Consider the following 15,130-nt stretch of genomic DNA (forward strand, 5'->3'; position numbering starts at 1 on the left):
CTTTTATCAAGTTTTGATTTGGACAGTCACACACTTGCTGAAGTTACCAATATAGTAGGCAAAGCCTTAGAAAAGTAGAGGATTTCTTCAAAAATACACATTTTTATGGTGGATTATGCCAGTAGGTATGGACTAAAACCACATTCCTTCCAGAGGCTGGTGTAGAAGTTTGTGACCTTCCCCAATATACCTGGTAAGGCCAGTCTCACAAGTCCAGATAATTCCGGTACCGGAATTATCCGTGTCTGTGTGCCCGTGCGTTTCTGTGGCACATCAGTGTGGCACACGTGCGGCACACGTGTGCCGACTGGGTACCACACGCACCGTGCAGGAGACAGCGCTAGAGATAAGCGCTGTCCCCCCCCCCCCCCCACGTGGTGCTGAAGCCGCCATTCATATCTTCTCTGCAGCAGCGTTTGCTGTAGAGAAAATATGAATCCTGTTTTTTTTTTTGTTTTGTTTCTCGTGTTTAACATAAAGATCCATGTCCCCACCCCCTGTGCGCCCGCCCGCTGTTATTAAAATACTCACCCGCCTCCCTCGCAGTGTCCTGTCCTGGCCGCACCTTCTACTGTATGAGCGGTCACGTGGGGACGCCGATTAGTCATGAATATGCGGCTCCACCTCCCATAGTGGTGGAGCCGCATATTCATTTCTGTAATGGGCAGCCCCACGTAACCGCATACAGGAGAAGCTGCGGCCAGGACAGGACACTGCGAGGGAGGCGGGTGAGTATTTTAATAACAGCGGGCGCACAGGGGGTGGGGACATGGATCTTAATGTTAAACACGAGAAACAAAAAAAAAAAAAAAGGATTATTCATATCTTCTCTACAGCAAACGCTGCTGCAAAGATATGAATGGCGGCTTCAGCACCATGTGGGGGGGACAGCGCTAACTGTAGCGCTGTCTCCTGCACGGCACACGGACTGCACACGGACAACGTCCGTGTGCGGTACGTGTTTTACACGGACCCATTGACTTTAATGGGTCCGTGTAATCCGTGCGCTCCCACGAACACTGACATGTCTCCGTGTTTGGCACACGGAGACCAGGGTGGATTGATTTAAATCACGCCGATTTAAATCATGATTTAAATCACGATTTAAATCAAAAGATTTTTTTCTATTTAAATCGGATCGATTTAAATCATGATTTTAATCATGATTTAAATCACTGATTTAAATCAAAAGGTTTTTTTTAATATAAATCACGATTAAAATGAGAAGTGAGAGCAGTGCGCATGTGCGCCCATAGTTACACGGACGAAACTAGGGGCAACGATCTAACGCCAGGGTGAGGGGGGGACCCCAAAGTAAGTAAAAATCTTTTTTGTTTTACTATATGGCAATAGGTAGGTGTTTAAAAGCAGCATGTCTTAATTGTATAAACTATTAATAGCCTCCACATTTTGTTCATACTGCCCCTTTAATTCCACACTTCTAGCTTGGTTTCACTTTCTTTTGGTTTAGTTTTTTTCCATTCAGTTGACATGCCCAAACTTGTTGGATAGTCAGCATCCTACAGAAACCTCTGGAAGAGCATGGCATTGTGAATGTTACACATATACAGCCTTTATTCTACTGAGTTAAACAACTCCGCTTTATCTCATGATGGAAGAACCTTTGGATGGTAAAATATTTTCCTCAAAAAGCAGTTTATTGAAAAAAATCCGATTTAAATCAAAAAAATCCGATTTAAATCAAAAAAATCCGATTTTTTTTGATTTTTTTAAAAAAAACATTGATTTTTATCCACCCTGACGGAGACACGGTCCGCAAAAAATCAATGACATCTGCACAGATGCATTGATTTCAATGTGTCTACGTGTGTCAGTGGCTCCGGTACGTGAGGAAACTGTCACCTCACGTACCGGAGCCACTGACGTGTGAAACCGGCCTAAGAGAGATCCAAGCACGTGAGTATCAACTGCAGAAAATCAATTAGGGTATGTTTCCCCTGGGCGTATTCCTTCAGTATTTGCTGTGGATCGGACGCTGCATCCAGATGTTACAGCATAATGGAGGGGATTTTATGAAATCCCATCTCCACTATGCGTACACACAGGTGGCAAACCTGCGTAATCGGACATGCGGCACGTCTTTCTAGACCGCAAGCATGTCTATTTATGTTGCAGAGACGCTCAGTCTCCGCAAGATAAATAACAGTCTATGTTTAGGATGCAGTGATTCTGCATTTGTTCAATGAACACATGCCGGAATTACCGTGCATACAAAAGGGGGCAGCGCTTTGGGCGGAGCGGAATATCCGTTGCATTCAAAGCGCTGGGATTCCGGACCGTGGACACATCGCCTTAGGTAAAAACTTGACTGTTCTGGCCATACTCCATATTAAAATAATCTTTTAGGGAAATGCCAATATCTGGAAACTTGATGTTATATACTGTAGTGTATCCTTACAGTTTGGGCTATGCATTGACACATGGACATGTTCTGCAGCTGCCTCATCCAGAGAAACATCTCTTGCCCACCTACGTGTCTGCTACCAAATAATTCTGTATCAAAGTAGTAACTATACTATAAGACTCGCTCCACCAACTGGAAGACAGTTCTGATGCTTATGTGCACACACTATCATTCTATTCCAATCATACCGGTAGTCCTTTTTGTGAAACAGCTTTGTCGTTGACTTGCACCAGCTCCCCAGTCAATGTCTTTCTCTGTACTTCTCACTATAGTGGCAAGCAGAAGCCACCCAACGTATCTGCATGCTGCTTAAGGGTATGTGTCCACGTTCAGGTTTGTTTCAGGCTTTGGTCAGGATTTTATGCAAGTAAAATCCTGACCAAAACTGCACCTGAGGTCACTGGCAGGTCACCTGCGGTGTGCCTGCGTGTTTTGCTCATTGTAGCAACATGCTGCGTTTTGAAAAAACGCACCGCATGTGCGTTTTCGCGGCAAAAACGCATGCGTTTTTTAACGCATAGTGGAGTCGGGATTTCATGAAATCCCCTCCATTATGCTGTAACATCTGGACGCTGCGTTTTTGAGGCTGCGGAAAAACGCAGCGTCAAAAACGCAGCGTTTCCTGAACGTGGACACATACCCTAACTGTTTCCAAACCCTGAAGTGACCAAAAGGAGTGTCTCATTCCTGGTAGATCCAGGATGGAATGTGCCTGAAAGATACTCTTAGGAGGGAACAGGTTCCCAAAACGTTTGGGGTGTTATAGATATTCTGGATCTTCAGAAAAGTGCAGATCTACCTTAATCTGAGGTGTTGGGAGTACTACAGTGTCTACTATATTCCATGTAGACAAAAATCTAGACCATATCAAGCAGAGACGGGATAATGCAATATTATAGTGCTGTAGAACCCATGGTGAGAAGTCGGGGGGGGGGGGGGATAGATACACATTCTGATCTTTAACCCCTTAATCCCATATGACGTACTATCCCGTCAAGGTGACCTGGGACTTAATTCCCAGTGACGGGATAGTACGTCATATGCGATCGGCCGCACTCGGCCGGGGGGAGCGCAGCCGGGTGTCAGCTGACTATCACAGCTGACATCCGACACTATGTGCCAGGAGCGGTCACAGACCGCTCCCGGCACATTAACCCCCAGCACACTGCTATCAAACATGATCGCAGTGTTCCGGCGGTACAGGGAAGCATCGCGCAGGGAGGGGGCTCCCTGCGGGCTTCCCTGAGACAATAGGTACAAGGCCCACCTTGTACCGAGCGTCTCCTCCCTGCAGGCCCCGGATCCGCTGGTAAGCCAGGAGCAGGGAACATCAGATCGCTGATCTGACACAGTGCTCTGCAAAGTGTCAGATTAGCGATCTGTCACTATACAGTCATGTCCCCCCTGGGACAAAGTAAAAAAGAAAAAAAAAAACTAAAGAAAAAAAAATTGTTCCCATAAATACATTTATCTAAAAAAAGCAAAAACAATAAAAGTACACATATTTAGTATCGTCGCGTCCGTAACGACCCTACCTATAAAACTGTCCCACTAGTTAACCCTTTCAGTGAACACCGTAAAAAAAAGGCAAAAAACAACGCTTTATTATCATACCGCCGAACAAAAAGTGGAATAACACGCAACCAAAAAGACGGATATAAATAACCATGGTACCGCTGAAAACGTCATCTTGTCCCGCAAAAATCAAGCCGCCATACAGCATCATCAGCAAAAAAATAAAAAAGTTATAGTCCTCAGAATAAAGCGACGCAAAAATATTTTCTATAAAAGTTATGGTATAAAAGCGCCAAAACAGTGTAAATGAGGTATCGCTGTAATCGCACTGACCCGAAGAATAAAACTGCTTTATCCATTTTACCAAACGATACTGATAAAAACGTCAACTCGTCCCGCAAAAAACAAGACCTCGCATGACTCTGTGGACCAAAATATGGAAAAATTATAGGTCTCAAAATGTGGTAACGCCAAAAATATTTTTTGCAATAAAAAGCGTCTTTTAGTGTGTGACGGCTGTCAATCATAAAAATCCGCTAACAAACCTGCTATAAAAGTAAATCAACCCCCCCCCCTTCATCACCCCCCTAGTTAGGGAAAATTAAAAAAATGTATTTATTTCCATTTTCCCATTAGGGTTAGGGCTCCAGTTAGGGTTGGGGCTAAAGTTAGGGTTTGGATTACATTTACGGTTGGGATCAGGGTTAGGGGTGTGATTGGAATAGGGTTTCAGTTAGAATTGGGGAGTTTCCACTGTTTAGGCTCATCAGGGGCTCTCCAAACGCGACATGGTGTCCGATCTCAATTCCAGCCAATTCTGCGTTGAAAAAGTAAAACAGTGCTCCTTCCCTTCCGAGCTCTTCCGTTTGCCAAAACAGAGGTTTACCCCCAACATACGGGGTATCAGCATAGTCAGGACAAATTGGACAACAACTATTGGGGTCCAATTTCTCTTGTTACCCTTGGGGAAAATAAAAATTTGGGGGGCTAAAAAAAACTTTTGTGGGAAAAAAATTAATTTTTATTTTCACGACTCTGCGTTATAAACTGTAGTAAAACACTTGGGGGGTTCAAAGCTGTCAAAACACATCTAGATAAATTCCTTAGGGGGTCTACTTTCCAAAATGGTGTCACTTGTGGGGGTTTCAATGTTTAGGCACATCAGGGGCTCTCCAAACGTGACATGGTGTCCCATCTCAATTCCAGTCAATTTTGCATTGAAAAGTCAAATGGCGCTCCTTCCCTTCTGAGCTCTGCTATGCGCCCAAACAGTGGGGCGGAAAGATCATATTTGTGAAAAAAATATGATTTTTTATTTTGACGGCTCTGCATTATAAACTTCTGTGAAGCACTTGGTGGGTCAAAGTGCTCACCACACATCTAAATAAGTTCCTTAGGGGGTCTACTTTCCAAAATGGTATCACTTGTGGGGGGTTTCAATGTTTAGGCACATCAGGGGCTCTCCAAACGCAACATGGCGTCCCATCTCAATTCCAGTCAATTTTGCATTGAAAAGTCAAATGGCGCTCCTTCCCTTCCGAGCTCTGCCATACACCCAAACAGTGGTTTACCCCCACATATGGGGGATCAGCGTACTCAGGACAAATTGTACAACAACCTTTGGGGTCCATTTTCTCCTGTTACCCTTGGTAAAATAAAACAAATTAGAGCTGAAGTAAATTTTTTTGTGAAAAAAAGTTATGTTCATTTTTTTTAAACATTCCAAAAATTCCTGTGAAACACCTGAAGGGTTAATAAACTTCTTGAATGTGGTTTTGAGCACCTTGAGGGGTGCAGTTTTTAGAATGGGTATTTTCTATCATATAGACTTCTCAAAATGACTTCAAATGTGATATGGTCCCTAAAAAATATTGGTGTTGTAAAAATGAGAAATTGCTGGTCAACTTTTAACCCTTAACTCCCTAACAAAAAAATTTTTGGTTCCAAAATTGTGCTGATGTAAAGTAGACATGTGGGAATTGTTACTTTAATTATTTTGTGTGACATAGCTCTGTGATTTAAGGGCATAAAAATTCAAAGTTGGAAAATTGCAAAAGTTTCGTCTAATTTCCCTTTTTTTTTTTTTTTACAAATAAACGCAAGTTATATCGAAGAAATTTTACCACTATCATGAAGTATATGTGTAGCTAAAACAATATCAGAATCACCGGGATCTGTTGAAGCGTTCCAGAGTTATAACCTCATAAAGGGACAGTGGTCAGAATTGTAAAAATTGGCCCGGTCATTAACGTGCAAACCACCCTTGGGGTTAATGGGCTAGTTCAGGATTAGACAAGGTTTCCCACCCCAGGAACAAGTACATCTTCATAAGCTGTGTCTAGTACTCCGTACTAGCAATTAATGTTTTTGTGGATTGGAATTAATGATGCTTGTTTAGCAAAGATCATCAATATTAGAGCAGTGAGAACCCCCACTGATCAATGGCTGCTGGCAATACAGATTCTGCCGCTCAACTGCAGTAGCTGTGAATGGTCACTACACCGTGTAATGGGCCAACCATCTAATGTGAAGGACCAGGCATTTTAGATGCCAACCCCTGAACTTTTTCCACTTGTCTGGTGGCAGCTGAAGAGTAACCGTGGTTTTAATTCTTACTTCATAAATCCGTTCAAATAAACTTTGTAATTGATGCAATCAGAGACATTTGCTTCTTTCTCCTTCACGATTGGTCACTTATTTTCAAAATTCTTCACTCACAAGATTAGGCTGGTTTCACATTTGCGGTTGTGTCCACAGCATTTCTGATGCATACATCCGCATGCGTCTTGATTTCCTATCTTTAACATTGTAGACACAGGTGCATGCGTTCGCCCACGTTTGCTCATGCATGCATTTTTTCACGGTGTGTGGAAAGGCACAGAGAACGCACCATGTTGGAATTTGAGGCAGCAAATTTCCTTCAAATATGCGCATTAAAAAATGGATTTCTGTCTATAGGAACGCATGCGTAATTTGGACTGTCCAGGAACTGATTGAGACACGCCCTCCTGGAAATATCAGACGCGTGCACATAAACAAAGCGTAAACACATACAAATGCTGCGGGTTTTTTTGCCGTCATGTGTAATGATGCGGATAAAAAACATTGCTCTATAATGCGTTTTTGCAAGCGTTTGTGGACGATACACTGCGGATACAACCGCAAATGTGAAACCAGCCTTAGGGTATGTGCACACGTAGATGGAACCTCTGTGGATTTTTCTGCACCTGTTTTGAGAAATCCGCAGGCAAAAAGCACTGCATTTTTGTGCAGCTTCCACCTGCGGATTCCTATTATGGAGCAGGTGTAAACCGCTGCGGAATCCGCACAAAGAATTGACATGCTGCGGAATAAACAACGCAGAGTTTCCACATGTTTCTTTCCGCAGCATGTGCACTGCGGATTTTGTTTTCCATAGGTTTACATGGTACTGTAAACTCATGGAAAACAGCTGCGAATTTGCAGCAAAATCCGCAACGTGTGCACATACCCTTACTATGTATTCAGTGAAGACAGATTGTTACATACAAGAGATGGTAGTCGCTACAGATAGGATTCTCTGCAGAAAGGAGGAGTTAGAGCTTCTCCCCTCTTCATAGGACAATTGGCACTGATGAGATTCTGTCTACACTGAATACAGATTTTACCCAAGAACTGAGTGAGTGATCAGAGATTTTTTTTCTGACTTTTTTCTTCTTCCATGTACTACAGATTTCTTAAGTGTACGTTTACATTAAGTAACAGCTGCTAAACTGGTGCTGATTGGTTACACGTAAGGGTACTGTCACACTATACGATTTACCAACGATCACGACCAGCGATACGACCTGGCCGTGATCGTTGGTAAGTGGTTGTGTGGTCGCTGGGGAGCTGTCACACAGTCAGCTCTCCAGCGACCAACGATGCCGAAGGCCCCGGGTAACCAGGGTAAACATCGGGTTACTAAGCGCAGGGCCGCGCTTAGTAACCCGATGTTTACCGTGGTTACCAGCGTAAAGGTAAAAAAAAAAAACGTACATACTTACATTCCGGTGTCTGTCCCCCGGCGTTCTGCTTCTCTCCACTGTGTCTGCGCCAGCCGGAAAGCACAGCGGTGACGTCACCGCTGTGCTCGCTTTCCGGCTGGCCGGCGCTCACAGTGCAGAGAAGCAGAACGCCGGGGGACAGACACCGGAATGTAAGTATGTACGGTTTGTTTTTTTTTACTTTTACGCTGGTAACCACGGTAAACATCAGGTTACTAAGCGCGGCCCTGCGCTTAGTAACCCGATGTTTACTCTGGTTACAAGCGAACGCATCGCTGTCACACAACGATCCAGCGATGACAGCGGGAGATCCAGCGACGAAAGAAAGTTCCAAACGATCTGCTACGACGTACGATTCTCAGCAGGGTCCCTGATCGCTGGAACGTCACGGATCGTACAGTCGTAGCGACAAAAGTGCCACTGTGTGACAGTACCCCAAGATCGGTAACCTGTTTAAATCAGGATGAATGCACTTTCATGCTCACAGAAGGATTGATAAGATACTGCTGTGCACAGAGAATACAATTGTTCTTTGCAGGATAATGTACTGCCGCAAACTATTATTTGTAAGTGCAAATATCACTGCACTCATGAACATTTTGTTTGATGGGCGTTTGGTAGCCTGTGTACATTAACAAATTTATCAGAAACAAGCGTTACCTGGAACACCACCTTCCATTCAGTTTCCACACCCAGGGTAATGGCCTCTGCACACAGAGGATCCGCATGACCGGTATCTGGTGTGAAGCGTGCCAGTCATGTTGGACAGCTGTATCCCATGACCCTGGTCTCCAGCTGCCACTTTCCCTGAGCTGTAGTTTTGCCACTGCTGGTAGTCAGATCAGCCTAATGTTTCATACGTGTCAGTAGTGAAACTCAAGCCTTCCCATGTATGTCAAGTATTGTTCAATGATTGGTAAGAATTGATCTTCTGATAAAACAAGTGAAGAAACAAGAACACCCAGAAACAGTTTAGTCAACTCTATTGTGAGAAGATTACAGCTTACCTTAAAATATTTAAAAAAGGGGGGGAAAAAAAACTGCAACTGCTCTCCTATAGAAAAAAAGTCACAGAACTGAAGCATTCAAGTTTCATCAAGAAAAGAAAGTGTACGGATTTACAAAATGTGTATTTGCATGAAAACTCCATGCCAACCTTTACATTAAAGTAGGGGTAATAAACAGGATATATTACAAATGTAGCAATAACTTATTCTCAAACCATGCACAACATGCAATAAAAAATACACTAAGATACACAAGCTTTTACACTTTCCAAACATGAGTATAATGGGGCAGGAGAACCAAAAAGATATTCTGAAAATCTCTAAAACTTGAGGCATTGGTAGTAGTTCTCAATTCTGTCTCTTCCAATGTTAAGACGTTCACAAAGGAGAAGAACAATGCTGGTAAGTGAGTGCTCAGGAATCGTTCCAGCTTTGCTCTACAATTGCCGATACCCTCTTTTCATATTCTCGTTTGTTTTCCTGATAAAGTTGTGCTGCTTGACTGTTCGCGGGGCTGTTTGGGTTTGGTTCATCAAGTAGAGACTGAAGGAAAAAACAAAAAACTGAAAGTTTGATATATTGGAATAAGTAGAACAATGTAATTCTCACCCTGTTGTATTCTTTCATTGCTGCCTTTAGCCAAATGAACATTTTTTGTTACATTTTGGTTTATAAGGGAATAGCCATGTACCTTTTATACATCGCTCACATTTTGTGACAGAGCCACTTCAAAGCATCTATGTCAAACTTAAAACTCAAAATATGTTGTCATCTCTGGAGCTGCTCATTATGTATGGACATAGTCCTGGAGGAAACTTCATGACTCCACAAAGGAAGCCATCTCATCCAGCTCTGCATCACAACTGTGTGCAGAAAGGAGAGGTACAGTAAGTGACACAATGGACACTGTAGTGGCTGCAATGCTCCATGGTAAGATTTCCAACCTAAGGTGTCATCCCACCATGTATGCATGCTGCCAGAATGGCTAAAATCAGTCTTCTGTCAAAAAAAGAAAAAAAAAAACTGGACTAGTAGGCTATAAAGTTTGGGCCTGATTCATGAAAGTGTTCTCTCCAGTTCAGGAATCCAACAACATCAAATATTGCAAAGCATTTACACACCAAGATGAGCAAAATTGAGATTTCACATCAGTTTTGGCCAGCTCTGCCAAAGTGGGCACGATGCAGAGATGGGACGTCGTGAAGCCCACCCCATGGATTAATCTGAACTTGTGATGTAACTTGCATCAGGAATGTTAATGCTTCTAACAAGGTGCACGCCAGTATCCACATAATTCATTAGGTGGCGTGCGATTATGAAATAGGTGCATCTTACTCCTGCATGTCCATCACGCAGATTGGTGTACGAAATGGTAGTCTTGATCATGGAGATTGACCTTCATGGTAAAGCCACAGAGGCAATGTGGCCTCCTGCGTGCGCATATGAGCAACATAATTACGGAAACTAGGCCCCCCATAAGTGGAACCCTGCAGGGTCTCACCTGAATGGATGTTAATATGGAAGAGACATCATAAGTTGGGCTCCAGCGGTTCTGAAGGATGTCTAAACATATGCTGCCATCAGCATAAACTGCAAGAGAAAAAAATACTGTATTTATCAATGTTGATGTGAAAAGGTGGAGAAGTGCAGATACCAGATAGCTACTATTAAAACCACCCCCGCTTCACCCTCGGTCTGTTTGCCTGCCTGATATTAGAATGCACTCAGCTGGCAGTGAAGGGGGCATAGTCTGGGCCCTCTGAGAATAGGATGCTTGTGGAGCATTCGTTAGGGTGCGGGGAGGCTCTGTGTATTGGCACCTATTACAGGCACTGGGGACAAGTAGATTGTGCTGATGTAGCCTGCTGCTCTAGGTGACAGGAGCTTGTTCTGATAAGCTCAGAGGAGGGGACAGAGGCGAGCCTTTCACTGCCGGCATCTGTACCCCACATGAGCACAGCCCGATAGCAATGCAGCTGATGGCTGGAAGAACTGGTTTGGAACCCACTTGTGTGCAGTTTTTTGCAAATCCCTTATTAAAGTGATTTGCAGAGTTTCATATTTTTTTTTTTATTTTGTTTGTCGTGAAAAGTTCAGTTAACACTTTAAATGTCCAATACAACCTACATATAACCCTTTAGGTTACTGCACATACCAGGCAGATTTTACCCTGTGCTTTGCAAATTATGCAAGACCACTTCTGAGCAAAAAATGCCCGTAAATATGAAATTCTCATTCTGCTCTATACAATAGGGCAGTGATCTTCCGTGAATACATTACTGCTGTAACGCAAGGAAAGTACATTTTACTACAGCCACTTACCATTAGGATGAAACATTTTTGAGGCAAATCTAACAGTTGGAGGTTTATTTGGATATTCTTCGGAAAATTCTATCAAGAGTTTAAATGTACCTTAAGAAACAGAAGAACAAGCCATTCAGTAAAATGTAGTCTCCGATACAAATCTAAATATGGCACATCACCAATAGCATTACTGGAGATGGGAGAAACCTGGGCTGCAACAGACCAAGATGTGCGAAGAAAGAAGTATTCACAAAATCCCATATATTTACGTTTTTTTTTTTCCTTTTTGTCATTACATATTTCTTTTAACCCCAATTACATTTTTGCATTAGCACAGGCTGTGTTGCTACACGAGTGAATTTGGATGCAGGATCCGTTGCAGAGAGGTCACACATTGCTTTGGAGGCCGCTCACGCCATGGCTATACAATGTTACGGCAAGCAGGCTATATAAAAGAATTTTTCTGCAGGTCTTTGGCAGATTTTGCTTATTTTAGTGCATGTAATTTTACTATGGAGATGGATTAAAGGCTAGTTATACTTCGTGTACAGCGTTAAACGTCCACCAGTATGTTTACCGGCTGGCTGTATTTAATATCTCGTTTCCGCAGGCACAACTCAGCGATCTGTAATAATTCATTCAGTGTGCATACGCTCGCATTTTTCTCGGTAGCACAAGCGCTTACACAGAACAATGTGCTACTGAGAAGGATCATATGTGCAAAACCAAAATATCAGCACAACTTCTCACAGATGCAGAAAACCAACATACACAGCTGGCTCCACTTAAATCTTTAGGCCATGTTCACACTTTGCGGGTTTTACCGCGGATCCGCAGCGTTTCTGCAGCTGCGGGTCCGCAGCAGTTTCCATTGCGTTTACATTTACATGTAAACCCTATGGAAACCGCAATCTGCTGTGCACATGCTGCGGGAAAAACCACGCAGAAATGCAGTGGTTTACATTCCGCAGCATGTCACTTCTTTGTGCAGAATCACTGTGATTCTGCACACATAGGAATGCATTGATCCGCTAACTTCCCACATGGGGCTGTGCCCATGATGCAGGAAGTAAGCGGATCATGTGCAGATGATACCCGGGGTGGAGGAGAGGAGACTCTCCTCCAGGGCCCTGGGAACCATATTTGTGTAAAAAAAAAAAAAATAAAAAAAAATAATAATGATATACTCACCTCTCAGCGCTGCACGCGGCCGTCCGCGTGCAGCGCTGAGGAGATCGGGACGGCAGAGGGTAAGTATAAACCATTTTTTAAACATTATTTTTAACATTACTATTGATGCTGCATATTGCTGCATATGCAGCATCAATAGTATAGGAGTAAACCAGCAGCGGAAACCACAAAACAAACCACGATACATCTGCAGGCATAACCGCAGCAGTTTTGCCCTGCAGATTTATCAAATCCGCTGCGGGAGAACCCGCAGGGACCCGAACCTACGTGTGCACATAGCCTTAATGCTTATGGGCATCTTTATGTTTGTGACCATCACAGGCCTGTTGTCTGGGAAATTTTCCTCCCCTTCCAAGGCTTCCAGACTCCTAAGATGTGTTGTGCAACATCTTCACAGTAAATGCAGAGAACGCTGAGGACACTACTGGGAAATCCAATTTTGTTGCATACTTCCTCTGCCTCCCCTGGTGGTTCAGTGATAAGGATTGCATGGTCCCCTGCTGGTCTCTGTAGCCTGGCCATAAGCCATACTATGTTGCGTCAGCTATCAAAAATAAGAAATATTAGGACATCACCATACTAATGAAATGTATTCAGGCAGATAATACAAAAAAACTTAGTGTTATGTCCCAACTTGTGCAGAAGCTGTCACCAGACTTTATAAAAGTTTCTGTGTAAGGGTACTTTCACACTGGCGTTTTTTGCAATACGTCGTTTTGGTGAAAAAACGCATCCTGCAAAAGTGCTTGCAGGATGCGTTTTTTCACCATTGACTAACATTAGCGACGCATTGCCACACGTCGCAACCGCTGTGCGACGGTTGCGCCATGTTGTGGCGGACCGTCAGCTGCAAAAAACGTTCCATGTAACGTTTTTTGCCGCCGACTGACCGCCATTTCCGACCGCGCATGCGCGGCTGGAACTACGCCCCCACCACCCCGCACCTCCCAATGGGGCAGCAGATGCGTGGAAAAACAGCATCCGCTGCACCCGTTGTGCGGCGCGAACAACGCTAGCGTCGGTACGTCGGCCCGACGCTCTGCGACGGGCAGAGTACGATGCTAGTGTGAAAGAAGCCTAAGTGGAGACCCTGCCGTTTTGAAGTTCTTGCCTGAATAAGGCCAATTACACAGACGTCCTGCTACTTCTCGATTTCCATTTGACTGTCCTATGACCAGTGGACTGATCTCTGATGGAATTTTGTATTACTATTAGGACTGCCTTTATTTTAGGATTTCTGTGCTGCTTCTATTTGTTTCCATTGGCAGCACACTATATCAATACATAACGACTGCAACAATCACATGAAGGTCGGGATAAAGAGACCGCCAGGGACCAGGGAAACTTTGGCACAGATGCACAACAGCTGGTTATTTTAAACCTCACTGAACTACGTTTACTTAGGAAAATCAAGACTAAAAAATAGTCTTAAAGTTTAATTTCTGTCAAAATTGCACAGTCCTACTACAAGATTATACCAACACATCACCCTAATAGAATTGCTTAAAGGGAAGGTGCCATCAAAAAAAATTTTTTTACAGCAATTGTAAAAATGTAAAGAATTAATGTTTAAATTTTCTTAAAATATTTTCATTTGTTTATAATTTAGTAAAATATGAAAAATAATTTGAAAAGTTTTGGAATTTCCACTTTTAAACACTAGGGGGAGCAGCTGCTGAAATTTCAGAAAAACCTAGTGTACAACTAGCTCACATTACAGCACTGCAGTAATTATGGGTGGAGTCTGCTGACGTGTGTGATGTCTCCTCTCCTTCCCTTCTGGGTGTTTGCTAAGGGATAAGAGGATGATATTCAGGAACCCAGTGAGCAGCCATTTTGTTGGTGACTGCAGAGTAAGGCTGCCGTCACACTAGCAGGATTTGGTCAGTATTTTACCTCAGTATCTGTAAGCCAAAACCAGGAGTCGAACAAATAGAGGAAAAGTATAATAGAAACATATGCACCACTTCTGTATTTATCACCCAGTCCTGGTTTTGGCTTACAAATACTGAGGTAAAATACTGACCAAATACTGCTAGTGTGACCGCAGCCTTATACTGACAAGTAGACAGTCACCGAGGATGGCAGGCAGCAAGGATTCTGGGAGATATGTGGTGGAGGGAGCAGGGTGACAGCAGCACAGAGTATTTCAGGAGAGCAGTGTGCTGGTCTATGGGGGGCACCCTGTTCAGTGCGCGGAGCAGCCAGGGATTGTACATAGAACGCTGTCTTTTATACACATGGATGGACCGTCTGCTCCACAGAAATCCAGGAAACATTTCTGTGGATTGATGGCCTGTTCTGATCCAGACTCTGCATGCAAAGACCCCAATCCCCTCCTCAGATCCTGTCTTCTCCATCCTGTCCTGGCGATGTGTGAAAGTGAGACAACAGACGCAGTCCGGGGTGACGCTGGGAAGGAAATGTAGCCATATAGTAACGATAAAAATGAGACCCCTCTCTTCAGCTGCCTCACCAGCCCTGACTGCACCTAACTGGAGGTCATGCTGCCCCTCTATTACCCCAGACCCGCGTGCAGGTGCTCAGCCAGAACCACCATAGAATGGGCCCGCTTTCTGAAGATAATACGGTCATAGTGTTCTCACATAATACCGCCATATAGATCTCACATAATACCGCCATATAGATCACACACAATACTA

At 43.6% G+C, this 15,130-nt stretch overlaps 1 protein-coding gene across 2 annotated transcripts in view; it reads right to left on the minus strand.

The window, feature by feature from the left end:
- Positions 1 to 8,931: 8,931 nt before the first annotated feature.
- The window catches only part of UBE2B (ubiquitin conjugating enzyme E2 B), a 31,988-nt gene continuing 25,789 nt past the window's right edge, over positions 8,932 to 15,130 (minus strand). For both annotated transcript variants that reach the window (XM_077266051.1, XM_077266052.1), the window contains 3 exons: positions 11,295 to 11,384; positions 10,474 to 10,562; positions 8,932 to 9,515 (listed from right to left, as the gene is read on the minus strand). In XM_077266051.1, coding sequence (XP_077122166.1) covers positions 9,387 to 9,515; positions 10,474 to 10,562; positions 11,295 to 11,384 — 308 coding nt within the window. In that variant the 3' untranslated portion in view covers positions 8,932 to 9,386. The remainder of the gene's footprint in view (positions 9,516 to 10,473; positions 10,563 to 11,294; positions 11,385 to 15,130) is intronic.

The sequence above is a fragment of the Ranitomeya variabilis genome, chromosome 5, assembly GCF_051348905.1.
Source record: "Ranitomeya variabilis isolate aRanVar5 chromosome 5, aRanVar5.hap1, whole genome shotgun sequence".
In the NCBI taxonomy this organism is placed as follows: Eukaryota; Metazoa; Chordata; class Amphibia; order Anura; family Dendrobatidae; genus Ranitomeya; species Ranitomeya variabilis.